Here is a 19,822-nt window from a genome sequence, read left to right as displayed (position 1 = left end):
CCGTTGAGCAGCGAGGGAGGTCGGCTGGCACGAGGGCCGAGAGGTCTGGGAACACTGAGGGTGAAGAGGAGAGCGAGGCGGCCGGAGGTACATTGAGGAGGGGGCGGACCCCTGAGTCTGGAATTTGTGTAATATTCTGTGAGAGGCAGCCATGTGCCGCAAGGCATCCAAGAAGAAGAAGAAGGGGATGAGGGACAGAATATAGGGAAACAGTGGATGGATAAGGTGTACACGGTGGCTCAGTGGTTAGCACTGTTGCCTCACAGCAAGAAGGTTTCGGGTTCATCCCAGGTCCCTTCTGTGTGGAGTTTGCATGTTCTCCCCGTGTTTATGTGGGTTTTCTCCGGGTGCTCCGGTTTCCCCTGGCCAAGGCACTGGCAAAAGAACTGGAGTTGGTCCCCGGGCGCTGCACTGCGGCTGCCCACTGCGGCTGCCCACTGCTCCTAGTTCTAGGAAGGTTCCTAGTAGAGATGCTCCGATCATCTTTTTTTAGGCCGATCACCGATCACCGATCACTGGAAGCAGTATCTGCCGATCCCGATATCGCCGATCACCGATCACTGATTTTCTTCACACTATAATAATTTATTGAAATACTGTATTGAGGGTTTTCTGGAGCTGTAGGCCAAAATTATGAAAAATGAAACCAATAAAGGCTAGAAATATTTCACTTTGTGTGTAATGAATCTATAATCTATGAAAGTTTCACTTTTTGAAAGGAATTATGGAAAAAAACTAATTTTCCATGATATTCTAATTTTTTGGAAAGGATCTGTATATATATATTTATATTTTATATTTTGTATTATTATATTTATTACACTCTCTCTTAAAGACCATTTCAATATTAATCTGAATTGATCTGAATTAATCTGAATTAAACAAGCATTCAGACAGAGGGAAAGTACACAACCTAACAGGGATGCTTATAGGACCCTGGGGAGTGTAGAAGCCGGACTGCTTTGTCAAGCCACAGCTGTGTTTACTCAGTGCTCTCTCTCTCTCGCTCATTGCCGCAGCGCAATGAGCTGCAATGAGCGCGCAATGAGCTGCTGCACGGATGTCCATGGCATGAAGAGAGAGATAGAGACTGAAGGAAGCGGTGCGTTTGGAATGAATAGTTGGAAAGAGCGTGTGTGTGTGTGTGTGTGTGTGTGTGTGTGTAATCTGATACCTTGAGTGAGGGAGGGAGAGACAGAGGAGTGAAGTCATTTTAGGTGCTCACTGCGCGCACAGTCTGGAATGCATAGTTAATTGTCTGGAATGCATCAGATCGGCCTGCTTTGATCGGCTATTTTGAGAACGCCGATCAAAGCCGAAATAGGCCAAATCGGCCGATTCCGATCAAGTGCCGATCGATCGGAGCACCTCTAGTTCCTAGTAGAGGATGGGTCAAATGCAGAGGATGAATTTCCCCATGGGGATAAATAGAGGATAACTTAACTTACTGTAACTTAACTTAACTTAAATCCAGAAGGAGGCTGTAATGTAACAAAGGATGCCAACTGCCAGAAGAAGAAGAAGAATGTCTGAAGCCCTGAGTTAGCCATTAACACTAGAAACTACTAAATCTGTAAAACCAACTCAGCACTCTATAAAAAAACACATCTGTGTCATTTCTTTTCATTCTTTTGGGTTAAAAGAAATTAATTGCATGGACTTATGTCCAATCATATACGCTGCAGACAACTGAACCTTAGCATGAGATTGGGACAGATAGGCACATGCTCACATCCACAGCAGCCTAATAGGATTAAGCTGCTCCACTGGCCTTAGCGTCTTTTCCTGGCAGTTAAACGCTGGCAGTCAACTGGTTTCCACAAAGTCCGCTGTAGTTAGTAATGGTACCAAATTGTCCTTGCTCTATATAAAAAAACACTGCTGATTCCACTCCAAAATGTTTCTACTTTGTGGATTTCGGAACGAAAATGCTTTTGCAATGAGTTCAAGAAGAGAATAATCTTAATTTCCCAGATTACCAAATTCGGAGGCTTGGCGTCGCACTGCCTCGACAACAATATCTAACAAATAATAAGCCTTGCCCCCCCCCCCCCACACCATCTCCTCTGCTCACTCACCGCTGGTGTCCCCGTGCTCCCCCAACACCCAGCCGTTGAAGGAGGTGGCGTGGATGCCAAGGCGTTCGGCCATCAGGTAGCGGAAGCGGGCGGAGTCCAGGTTGGTACCGCTGCCAATGACACGGTGCTTGGGCAGACCACTCAGCTTCCAAGTCACATAGGTCAGCACGTCAACTGAGGAGGGATCAGCAAAACCACACGTCATTACAGTAACATAATAAAATGGTATTTTAAGTTAACGTTAATATAAGACAATATACTGTTAACACATTATTACCACCCAACACTGTTGATGTGTATTTTGTAGTTTTTTTTTACAAGCCACCCCCCATCCCCCCATCCCCGCACCCCCCCACCCCCACTGTCCCAGTCATTGCTCCACCCCCTCTACCGATCTGGGGATCACGGTGTGTGTGTGTGGTACGCCAGCTGCACAGCAGCTGAAAAGAAAGCGCTCCAGAGAGTCATCAAAACCGCTCAGAAAACGGTGGGTTGTCCTCTCCCCACCTTGGAAGAACTGTACACCTCTCGCTGTCTCACAAAAGCAAAAAAAATCCTCAGAGACCCATCACACCCTGGACACTGCCTGTTCGAGCTGCTGCCCTCAGGCAGGAGACACAGGACAATCAAAGCCAGGACAAACCGGCTAAAAAACAGTTTTTATCCGAGAGCAATAATTGCACTGAACGCTGCTACTTCTTAAATGCACTTTTGTTTTTGCTGCTAATCCTTAGTGCAATTCGGGAGATGTGCAATATGTGGCCAGGGCCAGAAATGTTTTAGATGCATGGATGTTTTACCCCTCTAATTCTTTTTACCATGACCCCCTTTTTTATTACCTTTTACCCATTGACTGTCTTTGCGTATTGTCTGTCTGTTACTATAGCACTTCCAATTTCATTGTTGTGTAAATGACAATGGCTGAGTTTCCCAACAAAGAAGCTTCTTAAGAGTTAAGAAGCTTCTTAAGGAGTTAAGAAGGCTCCAAAGAAGTGTTTCCCAAACGCCTTCTTAACAGAAGGGAAAAATAAAAAAAATAGAAGGCTCTTAAGAAGCATCTTAACTGGAGCTGTCCACCATCTCGATGTGAGAGGTCCTCTGCGGCCCACTTGATGGCACTCTGAGCCCACCAGTGGGCCACGACCCAGTGGTTGAGAAACACTGTTGTAGAATAACCTAATCGTGGTCATGTTAAACAAGAACTTCTTCTATTAAACATTATTTATTTCAGACATGGACTGCAGTTCAAATTGCTTTATATACACAGCATACAACAAAATTGCGAGAAACACTACAGAATTTAAGCGACCTTGGGTTCTGTGAAAGGTGCTATATAAATCCACAACATTACAAAAGGAATCCATTCTGATTAGAGCAAAGCCTACGGTAAAACATTTAAAACACAAGTAACCATACATAGAGGGGAGATTTTCAAGTGTTCCCCAATTTTAAACACTAAAGGGTGCATGGAAGAAAGGAAAAAGGGAAAAACACAAGAGGAACAGTGGACACAAGTATCTCCTTTTGCCTGACGCGGCTGGATCTGCCAGTGTTTTGTCATTAAGAAGGTGTTAAGAATGCCCCAGACCCTTCTTACAAAACCTTCTTAACGAAAGATCATCTTAGCGCTAAGAAGCTTTTGGGAAACGCAGCCTTCTTAACGGAAGATAATTGGAAGATAATTTTAGGCTAAGAAGCAATCGGGAAACACGTTGGCTTCGTTGGCTTCTTACGGGAGCCTTAAGAAGGGTCAAAGAAGCTTCTTAGCGCTAAGAAGCTTTTGGGAAACGCATGCCTTCGTAAAGAAGCAATTGGGAAACGCGTTTACTTCTTAAGGGGGCCTTAAGAAGGGTTAAATTAGCTTCTTAGCGCAAAGAAGCTTTTGGGAAACCCAGCCAATGACAATAAAGGATCTTCAATCTTGAATCTTGAAAGCCCGAGACTAGCACATGCTTCCTCCGATACAGGAGCAGTCGCCAGCCTCTTCTTTTCACCTGACAGTGAGGGGTATGACCAGCAGGACGTAGCGCGTGGAAGGATCACGCTATTCCCCCCAGTTCCCACTCCCCCTAACAGGCGCCCTCGGCCGACCAGAGGAGGCACTAGTGCAGCGACCAGTATATTTTATTTTAATTAGTCTATTTTGTGTATGTACCAGGGTTGGAGACCACAATGATTGTGCAGTTGGGACTGTACTTGATGATCTGGGGGATGATCATCTTGAAGACGTTGACGTTCCTCTGCACCAGGTTGAGGCGGCTCTCGCCCTCCTGCTGCCGAACGCCCGCTGTCACCACCACCAGGCGAGAGTTGGCCGTCACCGCATAGTCTGGAGGAGGGAGAGAGAGATTGGGAGAGAGAGGGGGGAGGGGTAGAGAGAGATGGGGAGAGATAGGGAGGGAGAGAAATGGGGAAAGGGAGGGAGAGAGGGAGGGAGGGGGAGAGAGAGTGAGGGAGGGGAGAGAGAAAGAGAAAGAGAGGGAGGGAGGGAGAGAGAGAGAAACAGTGAACAGAGAAAGATGGAAACAGAGGGAGAGAGAGACAGTGAACAGAGAGAGATGGAGAGAAAGATGGAAACAGAGGGAGAGAGAGAGGTAGGGGGCCGGTGACAGAGGAACAAGTCCCAATTTCTTCGCAACACAAATCTACCAGCAAGCACATCACATTGTCTGTGCACAAATAACAGCTGAATATAACAATCAGCCCATAAGAAGTGAGATGCTGGGGAAAGATTGTTGTGGTGTGGATGTTCAGTATATTGTAATTAAAAGGGAATGGTCTAATAATGTAGAGTTGTTTCCAAAATTTTGATTTTAATTTTAAATCACATCCGTTAAGCATCAGAAACTGGACAGTCATGAATTGGCAAAGTTGTGGATCCATTCATAGGGAATGCTAAGTGAGTTACGGTACTTTGTTTTTGCATGTTATTTTGTTATTTTCCATTTTTCAAAGTAAAAGTATCTAGTCTGAACTCTGTACTCTCATCCTTTTGGAGTTGCATGGGAAAGATCACAGCCAACAAAGTAACTCAGTAACTTTTATTCAGAGTGCATTTTAAATGCACTACTTTTTACTTTTCCTTAGATTTCTACACCAGTACTTTTACCTCTACTTAGGTAAAATATCAGCCAAGTAACAATACTAATTGAGTAGGACATTCTAGTTCTACTTCCACCGCTGCCAAAAAACAGCTAGGTTAGCTGACTCAAATTTGTAGAATGATATTTTGAGAAAACGATTAAACAAATCAGGTCCAATGGTCTTTTATGTGAGTGGGGAGAGTCCAAACCTTTGTCTGCAACTATCTTGGAGGTCTTGAGAAAGAGGCTGCCGTGCTGCAGGTCCATACACTCTCCCTTCAGACGATCCTCCATCACATCCACCAGAGCCAGCTCATCAGCCAGGTCCTGCGGAGGAGAGGAGGACAGAGGAGAGGAGGGGATGGGAGAGGAGAGGAGAAGAGAGGAGGGGATGGGAGAGGAGAGGAGAGGAGAGGAGAGGAGAGGAGAGGAGAGGAGAGGAGAGGAGAGGAGAGGAGAGGAGAGGAGAGGAGAGGAGAGGAGAGGAGAGGAGAGGAGAGGAGAGGAGAGGAGGGGAAAAGAGAGGAGAGGACATTATGACAAACCGGCTTTACAATAGACCCCTTATACAGCTTGTCAACATTGAGCTGCGCGCGCATCGTGTAGGCAAAAAGCCGTCAGTCCAGCATTGACAGACAGTGGGAACTGTGTGAAAGCCCCGCTGTCAGGACTGCTCTGTGCCCATCTGCAACACACAGTTATATTTTAGTTTTAAAATGCAGTTCTCGGCTTACTACCACAGCTTATCGCCTAGTGATAAGCAATGTTATGCATCGAAATTAACGTTGTTTAATGGGATATGTCTTACAGACCCATACGCACTGGCGCTGTCAATTGGCCAAGCCTATGGCCAGCAATACATATCGTGCATTCCTTTATAACTGGGGATAACGTAGATAATTATTCTGTAACTTGCAAAGATATATTGTTATGTTGATAATGCACACAACTCAATAATGACATTATGTAACGTTACTTGGTCCGTTAACTAACCGAGCGATGTTGAGCAGCCTACAGTTTCAGGCAGCTTACCTGATTATGAAGAGCACTACAAACTCGGGCATTTTTAATGATGTCCTCGTTCCAATCAGTTCAACTCAATAATGACATTATTTAACGTTACTTGGTTGTTAACTAACCGAGCGATGTGGCTGCAGCCTACTACAGTTTACCTGATATGAAATGAGCGAGCACTGCAAAGTCGGGCATTTTTAACGATTTCCTCTTTCGGCTTGCAACCAAAGACACTTACAGTTAGCATTAAAAGCAGTATGAGTTGACGGGATTCGGTAAAACTTTAGTCCTTGCTTTGTACTGTAGATAGTGTAACAGACTGTTCAGTGTTGTGTTGTGTTCTATTGCGTGTGTGCGAGGCTGTGTATGTTCCCTCGAGTTGCGTAGAACAGGATATGTGGGGAGAATTAGGTGAATTATAACGTTACAGCCTGGCTCTATCGTTTATTATTTTATTAACCAAGTGTGAATAGGCGGACCCGAATACTCTCCTACAATAGCTTTCCGATTCTGGCATCCCACTGTACAACACGAAGACATATCTAGCTCGAATAGTTTTCGGGCAACTGGAAAACTACTTGACAGGGCTGCGCGGAGTCTGTCTTTCTGCCTCCGTCTTGCGCATCTGACGCTACTTGTTGTCATTGTGACGTAGGCGTATAAGGGGTCTATAGGTATTAATTAGTACAGTATTTAATTGTACTTGTATTTTCTTTGTTTTGTTCTCTTTTAACCCTGTTTTTAATTAACGTTTAGTGTTTTTTATTAATTATTTTACTCTTAGGCTTATTTTATTTTTTGTCTATATAAGCACTTAACCGTTATGGAAAATGTACAAATACAGTAAGGCCACACAGCCACTCACTCACATTAACACACATTGACCCAAATACTACGAAAAATAAGGAGAGAGGAAGGTTTTCTATAGCCATATTTTCTGCCCCTCGGCCTATGCATGCATTTTCACCTTAGCTTGAATAAAGCCTTTTCTCTTCCGTCTCTCTTTCTTGTTTTTGTAAGAAGAGACAGGCTATAGGCCCTGTCAGGCTACAGGCCCTGACACAGACTACAGGCCCTGACAGGCTACAGGCCCTGACAGGCTACAGGCCCTGAGACAGGCTACAGGCCCTGACAGGCTACAGGCCCTGAGACAGGCTACAGGCCCTGACAGGCTACAGGCCCTGACAGGCTAAAGGCCCTGACTCAGGCTACAGGCCCTGAGACAGGCTATAGGCCCTGCGTGGTGGTTCTTACCCGGAGCAGGATGCTGACGGCACAGGCCATGCCCACCTGGCCCACCCCCACCACTGTCACCTTGTTCCTGGGTGGCTCAGCGGGGCCGCTGGCCAGAGGCGTGATAAGCTTCTGCATCACCGACGACATGGTCAAAGCTGAGGGAAGGAGAGAGAGAGGGAGAGAGAGAGGAAGAGAGAGAGGATCTGGGTCAGGCCATTTTTTATGTGGATCACAGCATGGCAGGCTGAGGAGAGGAGCTGCAATGATTAATTGATTACCGGTAGTTGTCATCTATTAAATGAATCGCCAAATATTTGGATGATTGATTGATTGGTTTTGTTTAATGTTTTAAGAAATAAAGTCAAAATTATCTGAGAATGTGAATATTTTCTGGTTTCTTTACTCCTCTATGACAGTAAAACTGATGGGGCCCTAGCGGTAATTTAGCGGTTGCACTCGTTTAACGCTGTGCGCAATGCAAATTGGGGGCGGGTACAAGCGCATGCCTGTTATAATTGTACTGGGCATAGGCGTGCCACATGCCAAAGCAGGCGTTTCAGCGCTAAAATGTGGGGATAGATGGCATTATCCCATCGTCAGCAGCGCGCAATTACTTTGCGCTAAGAGCTTTGAAAAGCACCTCTTAGCTGCGCTCCAGGCGCTAAAACACTTGCTGCGCTTGATCGCACCATAATCTCCGCGCTGTGCAGCGCAGAAACTTCATTACGCACGGACGTGCCACCCCAGGACATCAATTCTGCTGCTAAAATTGGGTAACCAGCAGAGATTATTCGGTGAGGCAATCAACTATAATTCACTGAGAAACTTTCATCACATCGCAAGGAGGGGTTATGGTAAATGAATTGAGAAAACGTGTACATTGTAGCCTACTTGCAATAGGCTATTCACCTACTGCTATCCCATAACCCGGAGGGTCATTGGCACTACAGCCAATCTGTCACAAGCTTTCTCCATCTCTCTTTGTCCACGGCCACGCGCAAACAGGGAATCTGATTGGTTTTGATTGACGTAATGCCCAGCATTGCCTGGCCACACCATTCTGGTAGTTAAGACCGCCCAAATCACGTTTGCGCAGGCATTTTGAGGGTGCAGATGATTTTGGCACGGCTCTAATTTGCGCCTGCGACACGTGCCGTGAACGTTTCCGCATCCCTGCCGAGAATTGCATCCCCAACATATTTCGGGGCTGTTTTAACTTAGAAATCAGGGAGGTCACGTCTACCCAGACCATTATATCACTTTTAAACAGTTAGATTTCTGTATAAATCATTACAATATGCTCCTGTGAGGTGGGGATGCTGCCGGGCGGGGGTGCAAAACTCGGCATAACACCTGGACAAATGCGCAAGGCCGGTATCTTCCCTGCCGGCACGCGCAAACAGGTGTGCAAGCGTAGATAGGGGATATCGCCTGTACGACGATAGGGCCCACTATCTTTGGGTTGGTGACAAAACAAGACATTTGATGATGTCATCTTGAGCTTTGGGAAACACTGATCAACATTTTTCACAATTTTCTAATATTTTATAGACCAAACAACTAATCGATTAATCGAGAAAATAATCCACATATTAATTAATTAATTATACATACATACAGTGAAAATAATGGTTGGTTGCAGCCCCTGCTGCTCAATGCTTTGGTTTGGTGTGAGGTATTTTAATCAGACCTGTGTGGCTTGTTTCTGCCGCCCCTGTTTTCCTTATCATTGTATTTTAAGATCAATTTTATCGCTTCGTCTGAGATCACTTTGAAAATGAACTTTGAACTAAAGGATTCCCACCATGGTTCTGAAGTAGAGGTAAAATGCCATGACTGCTGCACCACTTTCAATAAGTTGGACCACTTGATTGATTACATTTTCTTTGACATGACAGACTTCAATCAAGTGGTCCGACTTATTGAAAGTCGTGCAGCAGTCATGGCATTTTACTTCTACTTCAGAACCACATCAGTGATGTCATCAGTGATGTCCTTCCTGGCTGAGGTCAGTGATGATGTCATCAGTAATGATGTCATCAGTGATGATGTAAACAGTGATGATGTCATCAGTGATGTCATCTGTGATGATGTCATTAGTGATATCATAGAACAGGCGAGCTGCCTATGCGATGCGCAGTGGGCAAGCTGCAGGGTGGGCGAGGCCGCGAAGAAGACAGACCCACTTAGCCAATTTTAATTAAAGAGTATATATATATACTGTATAATTGATTGGAGTTATATAGCGCCTTTCAAGACACTCAAAGCGCTTCACATATATCAGGGGAGGGAGGGGGAGGGAACTCATCTCATCCACCACCGATGTGTAGCACCCACCTGGGTGATGCACGGCATATATATAATTATTTTTGTATTTACTTTTTTACTTTCAATAAGAAATAATTTAGGACACAAGGTGCAGTTGAGAACTTTTTGAAGTGGACAATATGAATTTAACCCTTTAAGATGAAAGATTTACAGTACTACTGAGGACAAGTTGATGGCATTAAAAACAGCAAATAAGGGTAAACAGTCTGGTTTCCACTACGCCATCTAATGCAATACATGTGTGAAACTAATTGCTTGCATTCTGGTATATTTCTATGAAGTGACCCAGTTGTAATTCCCTGACTTCACCAGCTGATTTAACAAATCTCCTGACTTCCCCTGTCCAAACTCCACGATATTCCAGAAACCTCATAACCAGTGACAAAGCAGAAAGTAAACTGAAAGACACACTCACTGATCTATACACACAGTGCATCACCCTGTAGCATTGTACAACAGAATTATAAGTACCGGTAACTCGTTTGTGTTGCAGCACGCGGGTCAAACAGTCAGAGAGACACACAGAGCTTTTCACTGAGGGAGTTTAGTCAATAAGGCAGTCATTACCAGGACATGGGCCAGTCAAAACACTGTCTCAGTGATGGGTAAACATTAGTCTTGCTCTTTCTATAGCTATCTCTCACTCAAACACGCACGCACGCACGCACGCGCGCGCGCGCACACACACACACACACACACTCTCAGAAGCCGCTTTCAGACATGCCTTGGAACTCGGGAGTTATCTAGAGGGGACCCGGGTGGCGGTGTATGTATGAACACATTTTGGTGAGCTATGCGCGCTCCCGCGACCCTCCTACGATTAGGGATGGGAATCGAGAACCGGTTCTTGTTGAGAACCGGGTCCCAGTGGATCGATTCCTTGGAATCGTTAGCCAACGTCCTGAACGATTCCACTATCGATTCCATGCGCGATGACGTCACACGCTGCGACACGCACGCAACGCAGCCTTGTTTTGTTTCCAGCCACCATGGCGTCTAGGCAGAAGCAAAACGATGACCACAGTGCCACTTGCAATGCTTGCAAAACCTCTATTTCGTCAAAGGGGGGAAATACTAGCAATATGCAGAAACATTTGTCCACACAGCATGCAATAATTTTGGAGGAATGTCACGTTTTTGATGTGCTACGGAGTGACGATAATAACAGCTAACAGCAGCGCGGCTAACGTTAGCGCGTCATCTGTTAATATGGAGAGTAAACTCCTCCAGACCCTGTATTGTGTAAACCAGATTTCACCAATACTCCATTTCCATCCATTTAATTTAGAGGATGATGACGTTCAGAGTCAGACTGGTTCAGGGGCTGGTAGTCGCTTTGGGTCAGACTCTGACAGAGGCTGCAGCGAGTACTTCTTGTGCAGCTCTAGCCCCTCCATTCACCCAGACCCAGGCAGGGAAGAGTAAAATGATCGAGGCGAGGGTAAACGAATGTCCCCGAGCAGTGACCAAGTTTGTCTGACATGCCAGCTAAAGTAAAATGTCCAAAGTTGCATGTTGTCATTTTAACCACTAGTTCTGTTTCATTCATTCCCACTATATATTTTCTATAGGGAGATGACAAAGATGCTCAACCCAAAATACAAACCCCCAAACAAAGCCAGTTTAACAGACACACTGATCCCTGCTTGGTATGGGATTGAAAAGAGCAATCTGATATCAGAGCTGAATAATAATACATAATTATAATAATAATAATCTAAAAGAAAATGAATGTTAATAAACCCGTTTGTACTCTTTTTTTTCCTTGCCCAATGAGAATCGATAAGAGAATCGATAAGGAATCGGATCGATAAGCAGAATCGAAAATGGAATCGGAATCGCTAAAATCTTATCAATTCCCATCCCTACCTACGATCCGGCCCTGAGACAAGTTCCTACCCTAGTCGCATGGGCGGGTTGGTCCCCCTCCGCTCCAGAGCTCCGTGAAGTAGCCAGCTCAGTGAGTGGGATGAGGCAGGGGAGAGAGACAGAAAGCCAGCGTGACAGATTATTATTATATAAATAGTCGATGTGAATGAGCGAGCGAAAAATAACATCATGCAGTTTCAGTTTGTCCAAATAAAGCTTGAACCTGCTCCGTGTGTCAGCCAACAGGCTACGTGTTGCTGGATTGAAACTCTCATGGCTTTGATCTTATTTCACTTTGGCATAGCTTCGCACAGCACACACCTTTAAAATAGAACATTTTTGGACACGAGGGTTGTCCTGCTTCCCAGTATTGGACATCGCTAGGTAAGGTATCTGGATCTGGTTGCGTTCATGCCTTTGATTTAACGTTTACACAGCATTTGTGAAGATTCACGTGCAGAACCGCAAATTCCAAGTAGCGTCAAGTCAGGCCGTATAAAACGGAAACTTCCGGGTACAACCTTCGCAATAATGGCAATTAAATAAAGTAAATGCACGTGTAATGTTTTTTTGTGTGTGTGATCCGAAAGATACAGAACAGAGATAAACTGGAAGAATATCTGCTCCCTTCGAAAAGTCAATTTTAACCCGTAGTGAGTCGACCGTTCTGATTTTTTGTTACTAAGTAATACAACATTGATTTTATTTTGAAGGTAAAAACGTCTAGCTTCCTGTATTCTGTATACCGTAATTCTAGTAGGGTTGATGCATTTTAGGACTGAACACTAGGAAAGACCTGTTTTCTTTGTAGCACTTGAGACTCGAGGAAATTGATGCATCTGGGCGTGAGTTGTAGGGTTGTTTAATTAATTACTAACGTTATGCGCAAATGATTATATGCCGCGAACGTTAGGCAGTTATCGCCCATTATGTATTTTTCCAACTTGTTTTCAGACTGCATATCGTGATAGTTTATTGAATGTCAATGCGATTCACTTAAGGCTATGCTCAGACAGTGAAGTGCAGTGTGGTCAGTTTTCACAACTCCCCATTGTGTGGTCATGCCCAAATTCCCCCCACCCCCGCCCCCTCTCTACTTTACACCCGGAGGTGCTCCACATGTATGAAAGCAACAAGCCTCATGTCTGAAAGGGTACACTTCATGTATCGCCCGGGTCAGGCTCAGGGCAAGCAACCCTGATCTGACCCGGAGTTCATGTCTGAAAGTGGCTAGTCTCTCTCTCTCTCTCTCTCTCACACACACACACACACACACACACACATACACACAGACACAGACACAGACACACACACACACACAGTCACACACACACACACACACACACACACTCACTCTCTCTCTCTCTCTCTCTCTCTCTCACACACACACACACACACACACACACACACACAGCCTGTGCGGTAGCCTACTTCAGTTCAGCGGTTCTCAACGTGGGGTCCGGTGACCACCAGGGGTGCTTGAGGGAGTCCCCAGCAAACTGATGAATTGTTAAACTTCACCATTATTTCATTGACAGTAAGTTAAAACAATATTAGAGGATGTCGAAGAATGACTGTTTTGGCCATAGTTTCACTGTTGTCTCTCTACCTACAATATAGGAGATAGTCAAGAAAATGCCTTTCCGCTCCCTGCGAGCTCTGCCATTGGCCGACTGGCCCTGCCCTTTAATGGATTTATTTTCTGCTGCCTGCGTGTCCGTCCATCGCTATGAAACAACAATAACAACTCTAGCTCATTGCTAGTAGTATGTTCACTTCATTTTGATCGGGTAACGCGTAGCATGCGAGCCTGCACCCTGCGAGCGCTGTTACACACCTTTTGACGGAGCCTGCCGACAGTCTGACCTCCAGCCCGCCCTCTGTGATTTCAGTGTGTGGGAGGATTCGCCTTGACAGACCACTCCTTCAGCCAATCAACATCACCAAATCCCATCCCAAATTCACTCGGAAAAACAGCGAAAACATATTTTCCGCAGAGAAAGTCCACTTGTGCATCGTCTTGTTCTTGTTTAATTGTTGTTATTGAGTCTATTTCTAAATAATAAAAGTAGCCGCACCCTCATAGCTCTGATGCTAAACTTTAATGAGACACTAACAGAACCAACGTTTCGGCAGCAAAGCTTTCATCAGCATTGATCAACCCTGATGCCAAAAGTTATTTAGACAAAAGTCTAGCCGAAATGATCACATTTATCTTCAAAAGGGCACAGTGACAAACTTAAGAGAGATTGTTATTGTTCTATAGAAAAATTACTATCTGCAGAGGTTTAATAGGGTTGTTGTTGACAGTGACTTTGGCATTTCTGTCCATTAAAGGCCACAGTATTGTGCCTGTCGATCTGGATGATGGATGGAAGAGATGGATGTTGGCATCTCTTGGGTAGAACAAAAGTCAGAGATGAATGCCTTAGATTAGTGCCTTAATTAACGTAATGCCCCTTGGAGGTGAAGGTCCAAACATTAAAGAGAAGAAGAAGAACCGAAACAGAAATAAAATAATGTCTCTGGACAAGCAAACAGCTCATGTTATTAGCATCATCAGAGCTATTACATAATCTCATTCAACTGAGGAAGGATGAAGAGAACATTGTTTTAAAAGCAATATTGAACTTGAAATCGGGAACCAGTATTGGTCTTGAAAACCTTCCAGGGTGGACTGCTGCTGATGTCACATGACCTGCTGTCACATGACCTGCTGCTAATGACACATGACCTGCTGCTGAGGACAGCCAGATCCGTCTAGAATGAAGCCTTTATACTGTCTCTTTGTTTTTCACTCCATGCCACACACACATAAACCATATCACATGAACATCAACATCTATTTCAGTGGACGGGAGTACATGCCTTGACAGCCAATCAGCATCGCCAAATCCAAAGCCGTCATACTCTTTTGCTAGCATTCAAACAGAATGTGAGCTCACGTGATCAGCATGGTTTACCAGGCGATGTCAAAATATGTGAGGCAGACCAACTAAGTTAATCAGCCACATCATTAAGTTAAGTTAAAGCAGGACTAAACCCCCAGATTTCTGGCAGAACGGCATGCTGCTTGATTTAAAAAAACCTATGGGAAAAACCAAGAAATGAACGTCTTCTCTTGTCTCACTATACTCTTTGGCTGTGCTCAGGTCAGGAATTTTTTACCGGAAATCGACGGCATGACAGTTTGCCCACCGCCTAAAAAAAAGTTATATGAGAGCTACAAAATCTTTATAAATATCAACGACTAGCCAACGCTGGTGGCCTGTATGGAAACAGCGTTGCTCAAAATGGTTGAAAGTTCAATTTGGTCATTCAGTGGCGAACTACTTTATTGCCATTGACTCCCATGTAAGTAACGTTAACGCAAGGTTATCGTTCCGGCCACAGCAGAGCACAAACCCCCCGCTCTGAACACGCTCTAATGTAATCACAATGGGAGATTTCTGCACGTTATTAACTTGTCCAACTTCTCCTGTAGACCTCCATGAAGTCCGTTTTTAATTTTCGTTTGGGGGGTTTTCGTGACTCATGTCAAAAGGTGCAGTGCGCCATGAAAGAATCACCCTCTGCTTTTTCCTCTCATTTAGCGCGAGACCCGTTTAGCGAGTAGCCTGCAGCTGGCCGCAGAACAAACACAACATTCTCCCCCTCCCTCCTCCTGGTTGAGTGGTTCTCAATGTGGGGTCAGGGGACCACCAGTGGTCATTGAGAGGATTCCAAGATTCTCTGTTGTCTCTCAACCTAATATATATGGAATTCTGGACAAAATCATATCTAGGCTACATAAAAAATAATAATCAGATTTGCATCTGAGAAACCAAATCTCATCATATTGGGTGTCCATGGCCCCAATGTGAACTAAATTAGGGCTCCTTAGTATGAACAAGGTTGGGAATGATTTACAGTAACACAATGCCATTTCCTTCCTTTTATTTCTATTTATGATTATAGTGGCTTTTATTGATAGTATTATGTTACATCACTACATGGCCATCTTGGTAGGAAAATAACAGGCGATTGTAATCAATTAACAGGTGATTAACAGGTCAAGTGACACAAACAGCCAATGAGCTGTGTGTATTGTAGCACCATATTGGTAGGAAAATGCTTGTGACATCATGGGAATAGGCTTGGAGTTGTGAGGAGCCGGGAAAGGGTACAGGGGGAGTAGGGGAGTTACTATCTTGAAATCCCATAGTCTTTGGTTCATCGTGACATCAGGTTGGACCACATTTTGTGCAGTTTTGAGGGCAAAAAAAGCAGGATTGAACCCATAGAGCGCACTTATGCGGCTGAAATGATACAAATGGTACAATGGTAACAGTTTAGTCTCAAATGTGGAAATTCTGACCAGAATTCTTCACACACCACCCCCAAAGTCATATATATTGGTTAAAAGCGGGAAAAAAGTGTTTTGGGGTTTAGTCCTGCTTTGAGTTAAGTTATCCTTTATTTATCCCCATGGGGAAATGCATCCTCTGCATTTGACGCATCCTCTACTAGGAACCTTCCTAGAACTAGGAGCAGTGATGGGCAGCCACAGTGCAGCCCGGGGACCAACTCCAGTTCTTTTGCCAGTGCCTTGGTCATGGGCACTGACACATACTGTACATGTCTTTTGGTGGTGGGAGGAAACCGGAGCTCCCGGAGAAAACCCACACGAACATGGGGAGAACATGCAAACTCCACACAGAAAGGACCTGGGACGGACCGTGGGTTCGAACCTGGGACCTTCTTGCTGTGAAGCAACAGTGCTAACCACTGAGCCACCGTGCCATCCATTATGGCCTCGCTGCTGGAGAAAGTTATGGAATGCTCGCATCCCAGGTCTTCACATAGTGATGAAACCCATTTGAAGAAATCACATATATTATTTCTGTGCCCCAGGACAGTTCAGTCAATGTAGCCTATATGTGAACTTGCATGGCTCTGTCCTAAAGTTACAAATTGCCCTCAATATGTCATTGTAAAGTCAAAGGCTGATCCATAGACAATGGATGAGCTGCTGACTTTGTGGACATGGACTTTGCAGTACCATCACAGACCCCAGGGGCCCGCTGACCCCTTGTTGAGAACCACTGCTCTAATGGATGAGATTTAGCAGAGTATAATACTTAAGTCAGAACATATAATTATAAAAGTAAAATCACTGACTACAAAAAATACAAAAAGCAAAAAAACTCTCTTTCTCTCTCTCGCACGCACGCACGCACACACACACACAGAGTGGTGCTACTAGAACTTCCAGGCTTCTTTGGGCCTCCCCTATCTGAACCCAACGCCCTTCTCTCTCTCTCTCTCTCTCTCTCTCTCTCTCTCTCTCTCTCTCTCTCTCTCTCTCTCTCTCTCTCTCTCTCTCTCTCTCTCTCTCTCTCTCTCTCTCTCTCTCTCTCTCTCTCTCTCTCTCTCTCTCTCTCTCTCTCTCTCTCTCTCTCTCTCTCACTGGTGCTCTCTCTCTGTTTTTCTCTTTCTCTCTCCCTTACTTTCATATCCACAAAACAAATCTGCCACAGGGCTAAATTCTGAATTTACAGAGCCATAGTTCTATACAACATAGGCCAATAAATGATTTCTAGTGGGCAAAATAGTTTGATATGAATTGCATAATCTGTAACACATAACTCAATGTTTCCAATGTAATAACAGAAACGGCCACACAGGTTAGCTGGTATGAAGAACCCGGTCAAAGCAACTTGAGTTCATGTTCTCCACACAGAACTTATCATGTAGTTTTCTGTCAACACGTCGCAATAGCAATAAGCAGGTATCGTTTCATAATCAAGGTCAAGCGGGCATTTTAAGGGGAGAGGCTTTGTTCACAACCAATGGGACAGACTGGCTATATAACACAGCACATGGCATCTCCAACTTTTCTTTATGTCATGAACCCCTTTTGCCAGATGAAGGTCTTGTGACCGAAACGTTGCCAATAAAAGTCTGAAGTGAAGTCAGTGTGCGGGATTTTTCCTCTCTCAACTATGTCATGAACCCCCAAAATAGAGGATTTTTGCTATTAGACGTGACAAAATTATGAAAATTATAAAATTACGAAATTAAAGAACGAACTGAAAGTACTAACCCATCCAGCCCCCCACCCCCCTCCCCCGGTGTCCACAGTAGGAACCACACTGACCTGGGCTACAAAAGTTAGTTACTTTTGTTCTGCACTGCTCAGTTGTCAGTAAACACGTTGTGCGATACACAGATATGATTTCATATCAAGGTCAAATGAACGCTTAAAATAACAGAGCAAGGGGAGGCTGTGTTCACAACAAATTGGACAAACAAATTCATATAGGCCTAGCCTATATCCTATAGGCTACATATAGCCTAAATTAACTTTTCTAGGTGGGGAGATATGCATGCCACATACAGTGAAACATGCATTCTCTTTGCATGCGTGATCAAGTTAAATAAATCCGAAATTAAACTATATAATAGGAAAATCCTAATTTTGCTCAGGAACAATGGTTCTCAAAGCGGGGGTCCGGGGACCCCCAGGGGTTCTTGAGGGGCAGGTGGTCCCCAGCAAAAAGGGTAATGATTTATTTTCACTATAATTCCATGCATAGGTTACACAATGACAGAATGTATGACTATTTTGGTCATGGGTTTCATACACTTTCTATAATAAAACTAAAAGCAAAAATCTCATGATATGGGGGTCTGTGGTCTAATTTGTGTCAGTTTAGGGGTCCTTCACATGGAAAACATTTGAGAAGCACTGCTCAAAGGACCCATAGAGGGCCCTGGACCTCACTTTGGGAACAGCACTGACCTATTAGTTGCCAATTGGCACTGTCAAAAGTAGAGTGGGCTCATTTTGTCCTCCAACTGTGATTGGCTGTCAACAAGTTACAGTTTGAAGATATGATATGAGGTCAAGTTAACAGTTAAAATAACAGGAGAGGACGAGGCTTTTTTCACAACAGCCAGACAGTGTGGGAGTGCGGAACAACAAAATGCCTCCTTGAAATCATGAAATTATGTAGACTAGATCCTCCCATCGCCCTTGTTGGTGATGCTTAGAGACAGAGAGAGAGAGAGAGAGAGAGAGAGAGAGAGAGAGAGAGAGAGAGAGAGAGAGAGAGAGCGAGAGAGCAAATGAAACAGCACCAAGTGTTGTAGGCTAAAACCTAAAACCGCACAAATAGAGCTCTGCGAATAAAAAGCGCAAATATAGCCTATTGCGTGATTAACATGACAAGTTCAAGGTCACTTTGAGTTCGGTATTACAGTCGGGATGTTCGCTGTTTCCTGTCTGGGCGACATTACGGAAGCTGAGAAAATTATATTACAATTTTGACGAACCGGCGTTCAAGCCAAGTGCAACTAAAAGAAACAGCCCATCATCTACGATTTAATCAGCAAAGTTTCTCAAATAACGATAAAATAGCCAGACACATTTGATCTCCCCGCTGATGAGCTACTTTTGTGCAGTCGGCATTCTGAGACGGAAATCCTACGTGTCACTTTATTTTCTTTTTATTCATACCGTTTTCTAACGTTTCCTATCTCCTCTCTTCCGCCAATTCGCCGAACCACGTAGCCTACAACAGCAGAAATATTGCGTCAGTTTTTAATTACATCAAAAATGTGTGTGCATAGAAATATAAAATGGTTTCCTGCACTGCGCGCATTTCCAACTGTATGAGAGCATCCATTGCTGCCGAGGCGCTCGGCACGGATCGCCGTGAGAGAGCGCGGCTAGCCGCCAGGGAAAACGCAAAATAACTCGGTGAAATAGGTACAGTACATACATTTTGGCAGGTATTTTCCTTATTTTGGTCCACAGGAGGCAGGAGACGGCAGCGTGCGGGTGCTGGCAGGCAGGGTATGCAGACTGTTGAACGGGCTGCAGACGGGAGGAAGAGGAGGAGGAGGATGGGTTTATGTGACCACGCTAGGCTCACATGTGAGGAGGGGTAAGCTACAGGAGGCCCGGGGACCGTCTGCAGGCCGTTATATAGCCGTGACTGTCCGATTGGGAAATGTTGATTGATAGCTGCAGACTGGCTGCTGATTACATCAGCATCATCATAGCTACTAGCGTTTTTAGCCTCTCTGGTGTAACACGGTGCCGGGGGGAATTGCAAAGTAGTGCCTGCCCGGCTGCCCGAATTCAGAAACCCGGTTTTCAGGTCCTTTTTTGGTACTACCAGGTATTTGCCAGAGTGTTGAGACCAGAGAGGCTAAAAGCGCACTGA

At 44.7% G+C, this 19,822-nt stretch overlaps 1 protein-coding gene across 1 annotated transcript in view; it reads right to left on the bottom strand.

Moving 5' to 3' along the window:
* The window catches only part of ldhba (lactate dehydrogenase Ba), a 39,215-nt gene extending 19,683 nt beyond the window's left edge, over positions 1 to 19,532 (bottom strand). Inside the window, exons 1-5 of the mRNA XM_083654537.1 lie at positions 19,376 to 19,532; positions 7,430 to 7,566; positions 5,371 to 5,488; positions 4,234 to 4,407; positions 2,079 to 2,252 (exon numbers count right to left, since the gene is read on the bottom strand). Coding sequence (XP_083510663.1) covers positions 2,079 to 2,252; positions 4,234 to 4,407; positions 5,371 to 5,488; positions 7,430 to 7,558 — 595 coding nt within the window. The 5' untranslated portion in view covers positions 7,559 to 7,566; positions 19,376 to 19,532. The remainder of the gene's footprint in view (positions 1 to 2,078; positions 2,253 to 4,233; positions 4,408 to 5,370; positions 5,489 to 7,429; positions 7,567 to 19,375) is intronic.
* Between the last annotated feature and the right edge of the window lie 290 nt (positions 19,533 to 19,822).

The sequence above is a fragment of the Poromitra crassiceps genome (assembly GCF_964638095.1).
Source record: "Poromitra crassiceps genome assembly, chromosome: 2".
Lineage (NCBI taxonomy): Eukaryota > Metazoa > Chordata > Actinopteri > Beryciformes > Melamphaidae > Poromitra > Poromitra crassiceps.
The sequence above is the reverse complement of the archived record's forward strand: the minus strand, read 5'-3'. Positions and strand labels throughout refer to the sequence as shown.